Source organism: Doryrhamphus excisus, chromosome 5 (genome assembly GCF_030265055.1).
Source record: "Doryrhamphus excisus isolate RoL2022-K1 chromosome 5, RoL_Dexc_1.0, whole genome shotgun sequence".
Classification (NCBI taxonomy): domain Eukaryota; kingdom Metazoa; phylum Chordata; class Actinopteri; order Syngnathiformes; family Syngnathidae; genus Doryrhamphus; species Doryrhamphus excisus.
Genome location: NC_080470.1, coordinates 10,731,520 through 10,745,330, shown reverse-complemented (window position 1 = coordinate 10,745,330; position 13,811 = coordinate 10,731,520). Strand labels below are relative to the sequence as shown.

At 39.7% G+C, this 13,811-nt stretch overlaps 1 protein-coding gene across 1 annotated transcript in view; it reads left to right on the top strand.

Moving 5' to 3' along the window:
- lingo3a (leucine rich repeat and Ig domain containing 3a) overlaps positions 1-12,927 on the top strand; it is a 38,916-nt gene extending 25,989 nt beyond the window's left edge. Inside the window, exon 2 of the mRNA XM_058073680.1 lies at positions 6,228-12,927. Coding sequence (XP_057929663.1) covers positions 6,288-8,114 — 1,827 coding nt within the window. The 5' untranslated portion in view covers positions 6,228-6,287 and the 3' untranslated portion in view covers positions 8,115-12,927. The remainder of the gene's footprint in view (positions 1-6,227) is intronic.
- Positions 12,928-13,811: the final 884 nt, after the last annotated feature.

The following is a 13,811-nucleotide window of genomic DNA, read 5'->3' as shown; positions in this document are numbered from 1 at the left end:
GAGGTCGTAGAGTTACAATATAGTGCACCAGTGAAACGTAAAAGTGGTATTCAGAAATGCCGATGTTTGACAAGTACCGTACTTCTCCTTTAAAAGCTTTTTCTCCTTAACCCTCAAAAAAATAGAAGGGGAATGATTAATCAGCGGTGGTAGACTTTTAATTACAATTAGTCCGCTCAGTGAAACCTCTCACGTCTCTTGAGGCCTTCAAATAAAGACGCCCAAGATAATTAAGCCTGCCACCTGTGTAATAGTCCTCAGTTGATGGGATGCAGTTGCTGCATTAGTGCAACAAAGGGGCCGCTAATGGAAGCGTGTAAGGTCAGGTGGTGCTACAACAACGCAGCGGTGTGTTCCCGACTGTATGTCTCCCAGTGCTTGTGAGGCGAGCCGAGTTGTGTCACTGCGTGTTACCGTGATACTCGGCAGTGTTGCGTAGAGGGGCGATCAAGCATCACAGTCTTCTGAGCGTTGCATCGCTTTGTGTTAACTCAAAGCGGACTTTGTTTGGAGCGTTAGCTTTGCATGGGAACGTTTCCATTGGAGTTGGTTGTTCTAACAATGAGAAATATGTGACTTAGTCTCTCTGCTTTTTCTATCAACTTTAATGCATTAGTGAGTCATTCGGGATCATCTTCAATCAGAAGAAGGCAATATTCGTTCAAGTGCATTTTCAAGGGGATAATAAAAACTCCTCAGACATTCTGCGGGGGAATACATTATTGCTGAGAAAAATCCATCTCTCTATTTTAGGATTATATGATTTCAGTGGTTGAGCGTGTTGCAGCATTTAATGTAAGGAACTACAATTGTAGCACTGCCTCAAATTGCTCCATTTGTGGGGCTGCAAAAATGATATGCTTAATTTCTACGCAACTGTAAGTTAAGGAGCATTTTGGACTATGGCAATGTTTGTGTCAGCTGGTTGCAGGGTTGGTTTCCATGTACTTTGCCGAGGACACCAGCATGCACCTCAGCAGGTCATAAGCCCGCTATCATAACTTCCTCAATTATTATTATTATTATAATTGCAAGCCTTTTAACGCCATAAACTCGGACAGTTAGCTCTAATTAAAGATTCATTTGAGTGTGTCAAGACACCTTCTTAACCCCACCCCTTTTGTGTTCTTTTAACGTTTCACTCTTCTTACTGTAATTACATTTAATTTCTTAATTAAAAAAAAAACAAAAACACACAGGACCTTTATATGTGGCGTTTCGTCTTAATTTGCATATGTTGCTGCAATTAATCATGTTTATGTGTCAAAAAAATATATAGGTGGAGTACTGCAGTAACCTCCGCATATGATATTTATCTATATTTTATTGTGCAATTAGAAAATAAAATGAAAAAAGTATAAAGGTGACTATAGTTGTGTTATGTCATGTCTACAGGGCTCTAATAATGCTTTGTTAATTTTAATCTGAAAAAAATAATTTGTCTACCCACCAACTATATGTGGTTTCTTAAGTTTTTATTATTTGCCGTTTTATTCTTATTATTTATTTATTACTGATTGATTTTCTTTATTCTTGATTTGTTTATTTATTTTTCATCTTATTTTGTGCAGAAAAATACAAATTAAGATATTTGAGAACAGTGGAATGTTTTATCGTATTTTATTGTAGAAAATCAGAACCAAAGCACTGAAAAAGTTTGTATATTTTTCTGTTTTTAATAAATGCGTTTTTTGTTTTTTTTTTGGAAAACCTGTTGCGGCCCAGCCTTGCCCAGACCCTAGCTCCAGTGGCCCCCAGGTAAATTGAGTTTGAGACCCCTGACCTAAACAAAGCCATTAACATTATCCACAGTGTGGATCTGGTGATACTCTCACTTGCCCTTGCAGAATTACCAATGACTTTTTTTTAACTGGCTTTGTGATGATTTTACACTAACTTCCATCCATTTTCTCTCTCTCACACACACACTAGTGAGTGTGTGATGGTGTGCTCTGCCAATGTGTAGCTGCACTTCCTCCCTCCACGGATGGATGGACACGGGCGACGGGCATCTCTCTCGTGTAAATGACTAATCTGTTCCTCTCGGTGGCTCGCTCATACAGGCGTTGTGTATGTGTGCTAATGTGGAGATGAGTGGGCACGCAGGAACGCAGTGTGAGAGCAGCCATTTGAAGAGCTGGAGTGCACTGCTGGGTTTCAGCCTGCGAGTGCCGCTTTCAGAGGAGGAACGCTTGGCTTCGCCGCCTACGTACTCCCAGGCACAGCTTCCTTCTCATTTGTCAGCAGTGTCGTGCGCACCTGCAGCGCTGTTTGCAACCTGGTGGTCTCATCAGCACCTTTAAGCGCTCCTTCATGCACTCTCATGCTCACTTGAGTTTGTCTAAAGAATGAAGAACTGAAAAATTACTTTTGTTTGTAGTAGTCCAGTCATGTCTGACTGATTTGAGTTATTGAGTTATAACATCCAGCACGATGCACTTCTGCCTTGCTTCGTTTTATGTGTACGATATAGCAAAATGCATTGTTTGAGTCATCTTCATGTTCAAACATAGTAGCTGCAGCCTCACCATCGATTATCCAGGCCCATGAGTTTAATTTGTTGACTTTGTGCTATCATTAAAACATGGGAGGCTGCAGAGGATGTTAGGCCGTAGCACAGATGGAAATAAATGACGGTGGATGTTTAGGAGGGAGCAACCACCACCCCCAGCACCCCCCACCACACCCTCCACAATCATTCGGTATCACCCCCTGCAGCTTCACTGCCCACTCCACTGTCTAAATGTTGTGTTGTTGCTGTCTAACTTCTACTTGAAAAGCAGTCTTCCCGACCTCTCTTCTCTGCAGTGTTTTGATGCTGATGTGAGCTGCAGTAAAAAAAAAAAACTACTTTGACATGTGGATGTGATTCAAATGGGAAAATCCTAATCCTAAAATAAATTGGTATTATCGTATTTAGGTTCTCGTAGTTTAAAGGTGAAATGTTTGTTTTTTGTTTTTCTCTGTCTTTATGTTTATTTAGACCACACATACAGGCATAATAAAGATGATGTGAAGTTCGGAGTGTCCGTGAAGGCATCTCTCGGTCTGTTTAGTGATAAGTCATTCCAATGACAAATTGTCAGACTCTGACGACGACAACTCGGACGACGACGACGACTAATACGACTACTACGACTACTACGACTACTACGACTACTACTACTACTACTGTCATCATAACAGAGAGACTTTGCTTGTTATGATGCATATGCGTTAATTACGCTAAATAAATGTATGTAATTAATTAATTTGATACATAATAATAGTGCACCCATAATAATACTGCATGTAATACGACGACGACTCTGACAACTCTGACGACTCTGACGACTCTGACAACTCTGATGACTACTACGACTACTACGACTACTACTACTACTACTACTACTACTACTACTACTATGACTACTACACTGTCATCATAACAGAGAGACTTGGCTTTTTATGATGCATATGCGTTAATTACGCTAAAGAAATGTATGTAATTAATTTGATACATAATAATAGTGCACCCATAATAATACTGCATGTAATACACTACTGCCACAATAATAAACATATTGTTATACTAGAAATTCATGGAAGTAGTAGACAACGACAATGAATGTCTATATATTGTGTACTGTATATATAAATAATAGTGATTAGTGGTAATTGATAAATGAATACCTTTGAAATGTGAGCATTATTATTTTTGTAAAGGCAGCACTGTCACGTTTCTATCTAATTCAAATGTGCATGTGTACCTAATGTGAGAGCAAACAAAGCTGTGAAGAAATTCCGTTTAATTCCCATAACAGCCGTATATACATGAGGAAAGCTGACATGCCATCTGTCTTGTTGCAGCAGATAATGCACGTAAATAGACTTAAATGCTCTAAAGACCTGGTGCTGGTGGATGGTAAAGACCCAGAGACGCAGGGAATTCATTTTAATCTGCTCAACTGTGAAATGAGAGAAGAAGAAGGGAAAAGCAGCCGTGGAGTACACATGAACAGCAGGTGCAATGGCAGGTGGCTGGTGGCTGAGACGTTACTCTGTAAGACGGAAGATGCAGAAACCCCGGTGAGGGTTGCTAGCGGACAGGTGTGTGTGTGTTTATATGTGAGAACATGATGCATGACTGAAATGGCGTCGCTATGACAACATCAGTTGTTGACTCTTAGATGCAATTTTACATCAGTGAACTTTGCAGATCATTATTATTTTGGGGCATGTGACCAGTACTTTAAATGTCAATGCATGCTGTTTAATCAAATACCACCACCGGGTATCATTTCCCCCTTAGACAGCAGGTAGACGGCACCAACACAACTTGCATCATCCCTCCCCAGCACATTACAGTGCACATGTCGACCCACCTGCTGTCTGACCCATGGTGCGTTCACTTGCCAACTTATTAATGAGCACACGCTACCAGATATGTGCTAGAAAAAGGAAGATTTAGAATGACTTACAGGTGAATTTGGGGGGAAATAATAAATGTATACAGTGCATATGTTTTGTTAGTGTCTTTGGTTGAAAAATACAAAAAATAATCTCAAGGGTCAATACTATATAAAGTAACCTTGGACCTACTTTTATAGTAGTAGTATGGATTTACTACCCACTGAAAATGACACACAGCCATAATTGTTGAAATGGCTGGCAATACAACTGAATAGCAAGATAATTGTGTCTTGCATACAGTCAGTCATTGCATGATGGATGTGTGGGGAGCTTTGTTTCACTGTAATAATAATAATAATAATAATAATACATTTTAATTGTATAGCGCTTTTCAAAATACTCAACGACACTTTACAGAAGAGTGAAGTTGAATAAAGCAAGTAAACAGAATAGAAGACACACCAAAATACAACATTCATTAATACACAGTTAAAAGATGAGTAAAAGCGGGGCGGGGCACAGCAGTCAGATATAAAAAAGTTAGACATTAAAAACAGATTTAAAGAGGTGGGTTTTGAGTTGTTTTTTGAAGGTGGGAAGGTCAGGGCAAGCACGGAGCGAATGGGGCAAAGAGTTCCAGAGGGTGGGGGCAGCGATGGAGAAGGCTCTGTCTCCCCAGGTTCGGAGCTTGGTCTTACAGGGGAATGCCAGGAGGTTTGAGTCTGAGGAGCGAAGGGGACGCGGGGGATTGTGTGGATGGAGGAGGTCTGTGAGATATGGGGGGGGGGGGTCAGATCGTGGAGGGCTTTGTAGGTGATGAGAAGAATTTTGAAGTGAATGCGTTGTATACAGGAGACCTTCGCTCTCTCTCCTTTTTGTCATCACGTATAGTTCATTTATAATATCTTGAAGTTTAAAACCAATTGTGTTTTACCACCAAGCCAGATAAACAAAACAACATGTCAGTTCCACTTCCATCACTCGGAAACCAACATTTGAGTGACCAGTGATGTAACCTCATGTGTCAGTCACTTTTACCCTAAGGCAGCCCTCTGCTTGCATGACCAGCCTTTCTATGATGTTAGGAAGATATACTGATGAAGTACTATACCTGTAGATGCATTTCAGCATGATGCCTTTTGAGTGGTAGCTTACTTATTATTATCAAACTACTGTGTGCTGTGTGTGTGTGTTCATTGTGTATTTGCTGTAATCTACTCACCTCTCATCACCATTCCAGGCTGACTAATGTGAATATTCATCTGTGAGCCAGAATGAATTGTAAATTAGTGCCAGAAGGTGAGAGATGTTAGTCGTTATTAAGTTGTCTGAAACAGGAATAGGTGATCATTTAAATGCTTGCAAAGTCGTTTTTATCCTTTCTACTGTCTCATGTAAAATCACCTGCTTTAAGTTTCTAGTGGATTGTGACAAAAAAGCTGCCTTGATTAAAAGTGTTGCTCGGGTGTGTTGAGTGTGTATAAAATAAGTTTTAAAAAAAAAAAAACAACCTTTGCATTTTAACTATTTGCAATACATAAATGGCTTTATAGTTTTAAATATTAAATCAGCTTTGGCTCACCTCCGCCAAAAACAAAAGCGAAAGTTCTGCACTTGGTGTCAGCGTGATGATTTGGAACCATCAACTCCTCCTCCACAATGAAAATTCTGTTTTGTCTGATTTGCATCTTTCTGTGAACAATGAAATACCATGAAGTACGATTGTACTTTTTCAAATATTACAGTTTGACTGATGATGGAACTATTGCCTGTACATTTATTCCCAACAGTTTGTCGTAAAATGATCCATTATTTCCCCATCTTTGTTTTCTCAGGTTTTTGGTCCAGTGATTGTAGCCCAGAGAGGAGAAGGAGGTAGCAGAACTAGGAAGGCCATGGATGTTTCCCTCAGCCAGAATGTGGCTTGGCTCCTGCTTTTCTTCTTTCTGATGGTCTACACGCCGTCCACCCAGGGCCAAGGATGTCCTCAGCGTTGCGACTGCATCAGCAAGCTCAAGATGGTCTCCTGCCATGGTAAGCGCCTTTCTACATTGCCTGAAGGCATCCCGCTGGACACCAGGATCCTGGACCTGAGTGGGAATAAACTGCGCTGGGTGGAGTATGGTGACCTGCTTCCTTTTCCCCACCTGGAGAGACTTGACCTCAGCGAGAACATGATCAGCGTCCTGGAACCAAATGCTTTTTCTAGTCTCCAGAGTCTGCAGTCACTTTCCCTGAGGGCTAACCAGTTGAAATTGGTCCCAATGGGGGCTTTCTCAAACCTGGCCAACCTCACCTCTTTGGACTTGAGTGGGAATAAGATTGTGATTCTTTTAGACTTTACTTTTCAAGACCTGAAAAGTCTGAGGGACCTGGAAGTTGGAGACAATGATCTGGTGTATATCTCTAACAAGGCCTTTTTGGGTCTGGTGGGACTGAGGGAGTTGACCATCGAAAGGTGCAACCTGACGTCTGTGTCAAGCCAATCTTTGTCTTACCTTCATAACGTGGTCACACTGCGACTGCGCTACCTCAGCATCTCTACCTTAGAGGATCAGAACTTCCGTAAGCTGGGAAACCTAAGGAGCTTGGAGATTGATCACTGGCCCTTTTTGGAGTACATCTCCCCCCACAGCCTGCAAGGTCTTAACTTGTCGTGGCTGTCCATCACGCACACCAACCTCACATCTGTGCCCACTTCGGCCCTACGCAGCCTCTCCCACCTAACCAGCCTCAACCTCTCATTCAATCCTATTTCCGTCCTGGAGTCCTGGGGGCTGCGGGACCTTCTCAGGCTGAAGGAGCTTCATCTGGTCAACACCAGGCTGGTAATGGTTCAGCCGTACGCCCTGGGTGGTCTCAGACAAATCCGCCTCCTTAACCTTTCAGCTAACAATCTAGTGACCCTGGAGGAGGGGGCTTTTCACTCCGTCAACACTCTGGAGACGCTCCGTTTGGACGGGAACCCCTTGGCATGTGACTGCCGCTTGCTTTGGATCCTTCAACGCAGGAAAACGCTTAATTTTGATGGTGCTTCCCCCGTGTGCATGACGCCCGTGGAGGTGCAGGGCCAGGCTCTTAGCGCCTTCACGGACTCTGCCCTTTTTGACCATTTCACCTGCCAGAAGCCCAAAATCCGCAACAGGAAACTTCAGCAGATATCAGCTCGCGAGGGGCAAGTGGTGTCATTCGTCTGCAGGGCGGAGGGTGAGCCCACGCCAGTAATATTTTGGATATCTCCTCAGCGCCGTCGCATCACCACCAAGAGCAATGGCCGCTTGACGGTATTAAAGGAAGGCACCTTAGAAATAAGGTACGCCCAGGTTATGGACAGCGGAACCTACATCTGCATCGCTAGTAACGCTGGTGGGAATGACACTTACTTTGCCACGCTCACTGTCAGTGGTCTTCCACTCGACGCAGCGCTCATGGGCAATCGCACCTACTACGCCGGGGACCTCAACGACACCAACTTAAATGACACCAGAGTCTTCCTGAAGTTCACCCTGGACCTCAAGACCATCCTTATCTCCACAGCAATGGGCTGTATCATGTTCCTGGGGGTGGTCCTCTTCTGTTTTATCCTGCTTTTTGTGTGGAGTCGTGGGAGAGGACAACACAAAAACAATTTCTCCGTGGAATACTCTTTCAGAAAGGTGGATGGGCCCGCCGCCAGCGGAGGGCAGGGCGGGGCACGCAAATTCAACATGAAAATGATTTGATCCTACAGGAGGAGGTGTACTTTTTTATTGCTGCTTTGCTAATACCTGAGAAGATACCCGGACTCAGCTCCTGAAGCTCGGACGCCTTGCTTGAAAGCATTTAAAACTTAAAGCACAAACTGGTGACCAGTCCGGGGTGTACCCCGTGTTTTGAGGAACACTTCAGCCAGGATAGGCTCCAGCTGACTTATGACCTTGCACAGGATACGTATTATAGAAAATGAACAGATGAACATGTCCTTCACTTAAGGCTCTTTTGAAATGTCAAAGACGTTCATCATTTGCTCTTTGTGCTTACAACACAATGCCGGGACATTTTGGTTGGGGGAAAAATGACTTGCCTAAAAGGAAAGTCAGGAAAGGAAAGAGAAACCGAAAGTTTGAATTCAAATGTATTTTTAAGAAATTTTAGTAAAATTGTGTGTGAACGGTAACACAATAAGGGGCAAAACTATCTTGGCAAAAATGCATGCTCGGATAATCGAACCAACTTTTCCATAGGTGTCAGGGGTTGTCACTTTATGGGAATTTTCTACGTCTTTAACAGTGAAAAAGTTACATTACCAGACTTAAGGTAGTTGTAGTTTTGCAGGGACAAAGTTGTTACAAGAAAAAAGTAAAAACGGTTGTTATCATACCATACAAGTAGTAATGCTATACGATTTGTTATATACCCAAGTCGTAGTGGAAACTTTGTTCATTTTTTTTAATTGAATGAATGTTGCTAAAAATAATCACTCATGACCAATCGCTTATCCGCTTTGAAGGTTTAGCATTTATTTGGAAAAATCTCTACATCTCAATGCATAACTCTTTTGGTCCACATTACAGGGGTTTTATTAAGAAAACGATAAAAATACTCACAGTTCAAGCGCAGTAACAGTGCTTAGGTTTGTGTACGACTGCCTACTAAATACTAATCTATAACAAATAAGGACACATACAGTAAATAAATAAAATTACTACTTATTTCCAGATTAGGGCTCTCAGTAAATGCCACGGACTTGCCAAAAATATCTATATTTGTATTCCAAGTTATTTACTAGGAGGAACTATTTTGTTGCTATGGTACCTCATCAGTGCTAGGTATTTCCCACTTAACCTTTACAATTAACGGCGCACATGCATATGTTAAAATGAATACACTTGATCCTCAAACTCTTTGCGTTGAAGATAGATGACTTGTAGTGTACATACGGCTCAGAGATGATGTGTATCAAAGGGAATATACTGTATAAAATGTACTATACATTTAGCAGTTATGGCATCCTTGTGCTTGTTTTCTAGAACTGTTGTGCAGTCACTTTTTACCATCCGGCTTTTGCAGCGTTTTTCTCATCTAGACAGATATTGCACTGAGACATGAATGCTCCCTATGCTCACAGAGGGCATTTATTTCAGGTTTGGGTTGACGCACATCATTTTTTTGGGCAGCAGTAGATAACGTTTTGTGTCAGGGGCCAAATGTGCTAATAACATTGTGTACTAGAACGAAACACTGGAATGAAAAAGTACCTCGGTTCATATTAGAAGGATGATGGTTGCAAAGGCAGATCACTTTTGGTTTAAGAAATAAAAACCCATTTCCATTGGAATGAATTAGGGATGCTGCGATCAGGGTATTGCTGCCAATTTCGATACCGATTTATCCATGAGTGAGATCAATCGATACTGATCACATTCATTAACTGTACATTTTTCAATGTATTTATAAATGGAATTGGCCATTGGCCAATTCCAAGGGCCCCTGGATAACAAAATAAATGTTTGTTCGGATTGTCTCTCTTTGCCTTTATTTGTATGAATTAATATTTGTTCCCTTTGACACAAACCGGAATTTAATTTCACACATGTTCTGGAGAAATATGTATGTAATAATACATGCAAAATAAATTGTTCAATAATTATTTCTTAGCTCAAGATAACAAAAATTAACACAATAAAGTAATACAAATGCCAAATAGAAATCTGTCCTGCAGGAGTTAAACAGAATAAATAAGGTTTGTTAAGGAGTGATCAAACACGCTGGCATTGATTGGCATAGACGCATCATTTTGTTGGCAACCTAGTGGACATGACACAGCAGACATCGGTTTTGTGATCGGCTTTGAAGGTTGTATCAGTGTATCGGTATATGGCAATCCCATGTTTTTTTTACAGTAATCCGTCAGTTTTCATCGGTCCATTGATCGGGGCATGCCGAGAATGCATGGCCATGGACTGGCAAACATTGTTATGGTCATAAGCACGCATGCATTCATACTAATACAGTATCATATCTAAAGTTGCCCCAAAAGTGGTCCAATTTAGAGTTCAACCTTATTTTGGAAGGAAAAATATGCCTCAAAATGTCCAACTCTCTGACCTTTCTTTTCTCTGATAACCATAGAATAGGTAATGTAACTATAAAGTGTCTGCCTGCTCAGTACAATATCAGCATTCTAATTAAATAAAGATCACAGCATTTATTTCATCTAAAAATTTATTTTACCAAGCAGGTGCTAACGTAAATATCATGGTAGCGGAAGCCATTTTTACCATTTACCTCATTGTGAAAGTTTTTGCATTACATTACATTGTTAAAGTAGGAATATTATGAGACACAAACAAAACAAAATGAAGGTGGAATTTTGAGGGTTGCTGAAATAGTTGTAATGGGAGTAAAATCATAATATTATGGAGAATAAAATCGTAATATTTCCAAATAAAATTTCCAAAGATGATTTAAGAAGAGAGACTAAATATTTAGGAAAATATTTTTGAAAAAAAAACAAGCAAAAATGGAAAACACCTAGAATATATATATTCATATATATATATATATATATATATATATTACTATTTATGTTGTAAATTTAATATTTTAATAATAATGTAAGATTTGTAATACGCTTTTTCACCTACACCACAAAGAAGAGAGGCAGTTTTTTTTGGTTTACAAAATCTCAAAGTGGCCCTTGCATTCTGTCATTTTTCAGTTTTTTCAGTTTCAAAATGTGGACACCCCAGTTCATAGTGCATTTTGGGTTCCCTAACGTTTTGTCAGAAGAGAATTGGAACTCATGACAAACTAATAATTAAAAACTATTTTGAGAATTTCTTTGTGCATTCCAAATAATTCCATCATATTCTTGTGAAAAGTCTCCAACATAGAAAGTTCCTGGAAGGTTGCATCCCTCAAAAATAAATGAACGAAATTGATATAAATAACTCTTAAGTGTTGAAAGATAAACTGCAATACTGTATGTAATGTAAAAGGTTTGATTGATTAAAAAAAAACAACATTAATTTAGTTGACATTTCATTTCATTTCCCTGCTGGCTCGCTATTTTAAAAGAAATCCTACCACAATACATTAAATATTATATTTGGACTGACTGAATCGTAATAGGGACATTTTTTAACCCAAAATGCTGCTCTGCTGACCTCTGTTGGTTGTACGTGGTAGTGCAGAAAGACTGAAACCGTTCTACATTTGAAAAAAAAATGAATGACGGCATATTTTTGTCATGTGAAAACCATGAAATGTAAATATTGAGACTGTTGCTCAGTGTTTTGTTTTGTGTTTTATACATAGAAAATGTAAAAAAGGAACAGTGTTTATAAAGCATGCAATATATCTTGTCCATTGGGCCATTTTTTTGCTAACTAAACAAACTATTGTTTTTAATCCTTTACAACTGCCAACACTGTGATAGTTTGATTTAGATTTTGTCTTGGTTCACTTTTAATCAATCCATCTGCAAAAAACACAAAAATAGGCTTTTTGTGGCATTTGTCAATTTGCTCCATGCATCAGCTCTCAAAAAAAGAAATAAATGACTTTTGTAAGCAGACACGGCAACATGCTGAAAAATACCCCAAAATCACAAAATAATGCCTGAATTACTTATTGTATTAGTCAGTAACTGTGATTGGCTGGCAACCAGTCCAGGGTGTACCCCGCCTCTCACCCGAAGACAGAATGTAGTCTGTAAATGATGATGCTCATACTCCTGTCAATCAAACCACCAACCAAGCCTGTCATAGTTTTAGACATGGCAATGTTTGGCATTAAATCTGAACCAAACTATGATTTACTGCATGTCATGTGATTGTCACTTACTGTTGTGTAGTAGTTGATGACACCAGCGGCCCCTTTCCTCTGGAATGTCTCATTATTCTTTGTCTTTTTTCAAGATGAGTCACCATCATAATGACACTTTTTTAATTTCATGAACGGAGTCTGTCTGTTTATCTTCTCTGTGTACATAATACAAAACAGTCCATCCTTTTCTACAACAGTTATGTATGTATCTTTTTTTTGTCTTTTTTTTATCTGCTAATTTGTAATTGTATTGAGTTGTGGACTCCGATAGAGCAGCTACAAACAATAACCCGTACAGAAAGCATTGTAGACCTTCTAGGATCTGCACCTATTCAGCTGTAACTATGATGAATGGGGAAATCTGTATAATCTTCCACAGCTGCAAACTCTTACACATCTCAGGGATTGCAATGTTTTTATGTTGATATAAAATACTGCAGCTTTTGCCCAGACATTGAGAGAATGACAAAGAGGTACTCAATCAACAATGATTTTATTGGAACGAACAATCAGAGCAAGACAACCATGGTCGAAAGTAGAAATTTTAAGCAGGAATGAATGGACACGAAAAAAGTGCACCAAAAGAAATGTTATAAAAAGATTTGTGTCCTGAGTGGTTAGCATATTGGCCACACATTATGGAGATCGAGAAGACCTGGGGTCGAATCTGAGATTGAGTGAAAACAAATTTTTCAAAAAACTAAGTTTTCCTCTTATTTCGTGTGGAAGTGGTATTTTTTTTTTTCGTTTTAAAAAATGTTTTAAAAATTACATAAAATGCTTTAGTTCCATATAAATTTGAATAATAAATTGAATATATTATAATGGTACTAGTACAATATGTTCTAGTGGCAGGGCGACTTGACCGGGAAGAATTTTCCTTGGCAAACAGTGTGAGCCAGAAACAATTTTGCCAGGAAGGCGAGGTGTTCCCAGGCAGGGAAGGAGTGTCTCAAAGACTGAGAACTTATTTATTATGATTTTAATCTGTTTTTAATACCGTATGCTTACCCCTAATTATTTGTTCTAATGTCACATTGATACATTACATTGATATGACAACACATTGAGGCTGGAATATATTATATTAAAAAAAACATATACTACTGGACGCAGTGCAGACAAGAAACAACATATTGCAAAATAAAGATAATAGACTGTGGCGAATAAATTCATATAATTTCATGAATTACTACCACTACAAGTATGTCAGTGCTTGTGGTATATATAGTGGTTAGTAAAGCAGAGAAGGCCTTGCTGGCCCTGACTGAACACCACTATATATGAAGCCTATAGTTGATCAAAATTGCCTTGCTGTAATAGAAGTCATTAAAACAGCATTATGGGACTTTTGCAAACTGAAAAAATTAAGCACATTTTTAACATTTATTTTGAAGCTCTGATGATGATTTAAATGCTTCACATTCTCTTACATAAGTCAGTCAGACAGCTGTGAGGATGTGGTCTTGGCTGCATTTTGGCTGCAAGCTGTGCAAGTTGGACCCTGACACTCTGGAGAAGCTTCAGGAGGGGTGCCGGCCAGGAGGGGCTGCATCAGAGAGGAGAAGATCTGTGGGTAAGTGCTGCCTGATGTGTTTGCATACAAACGG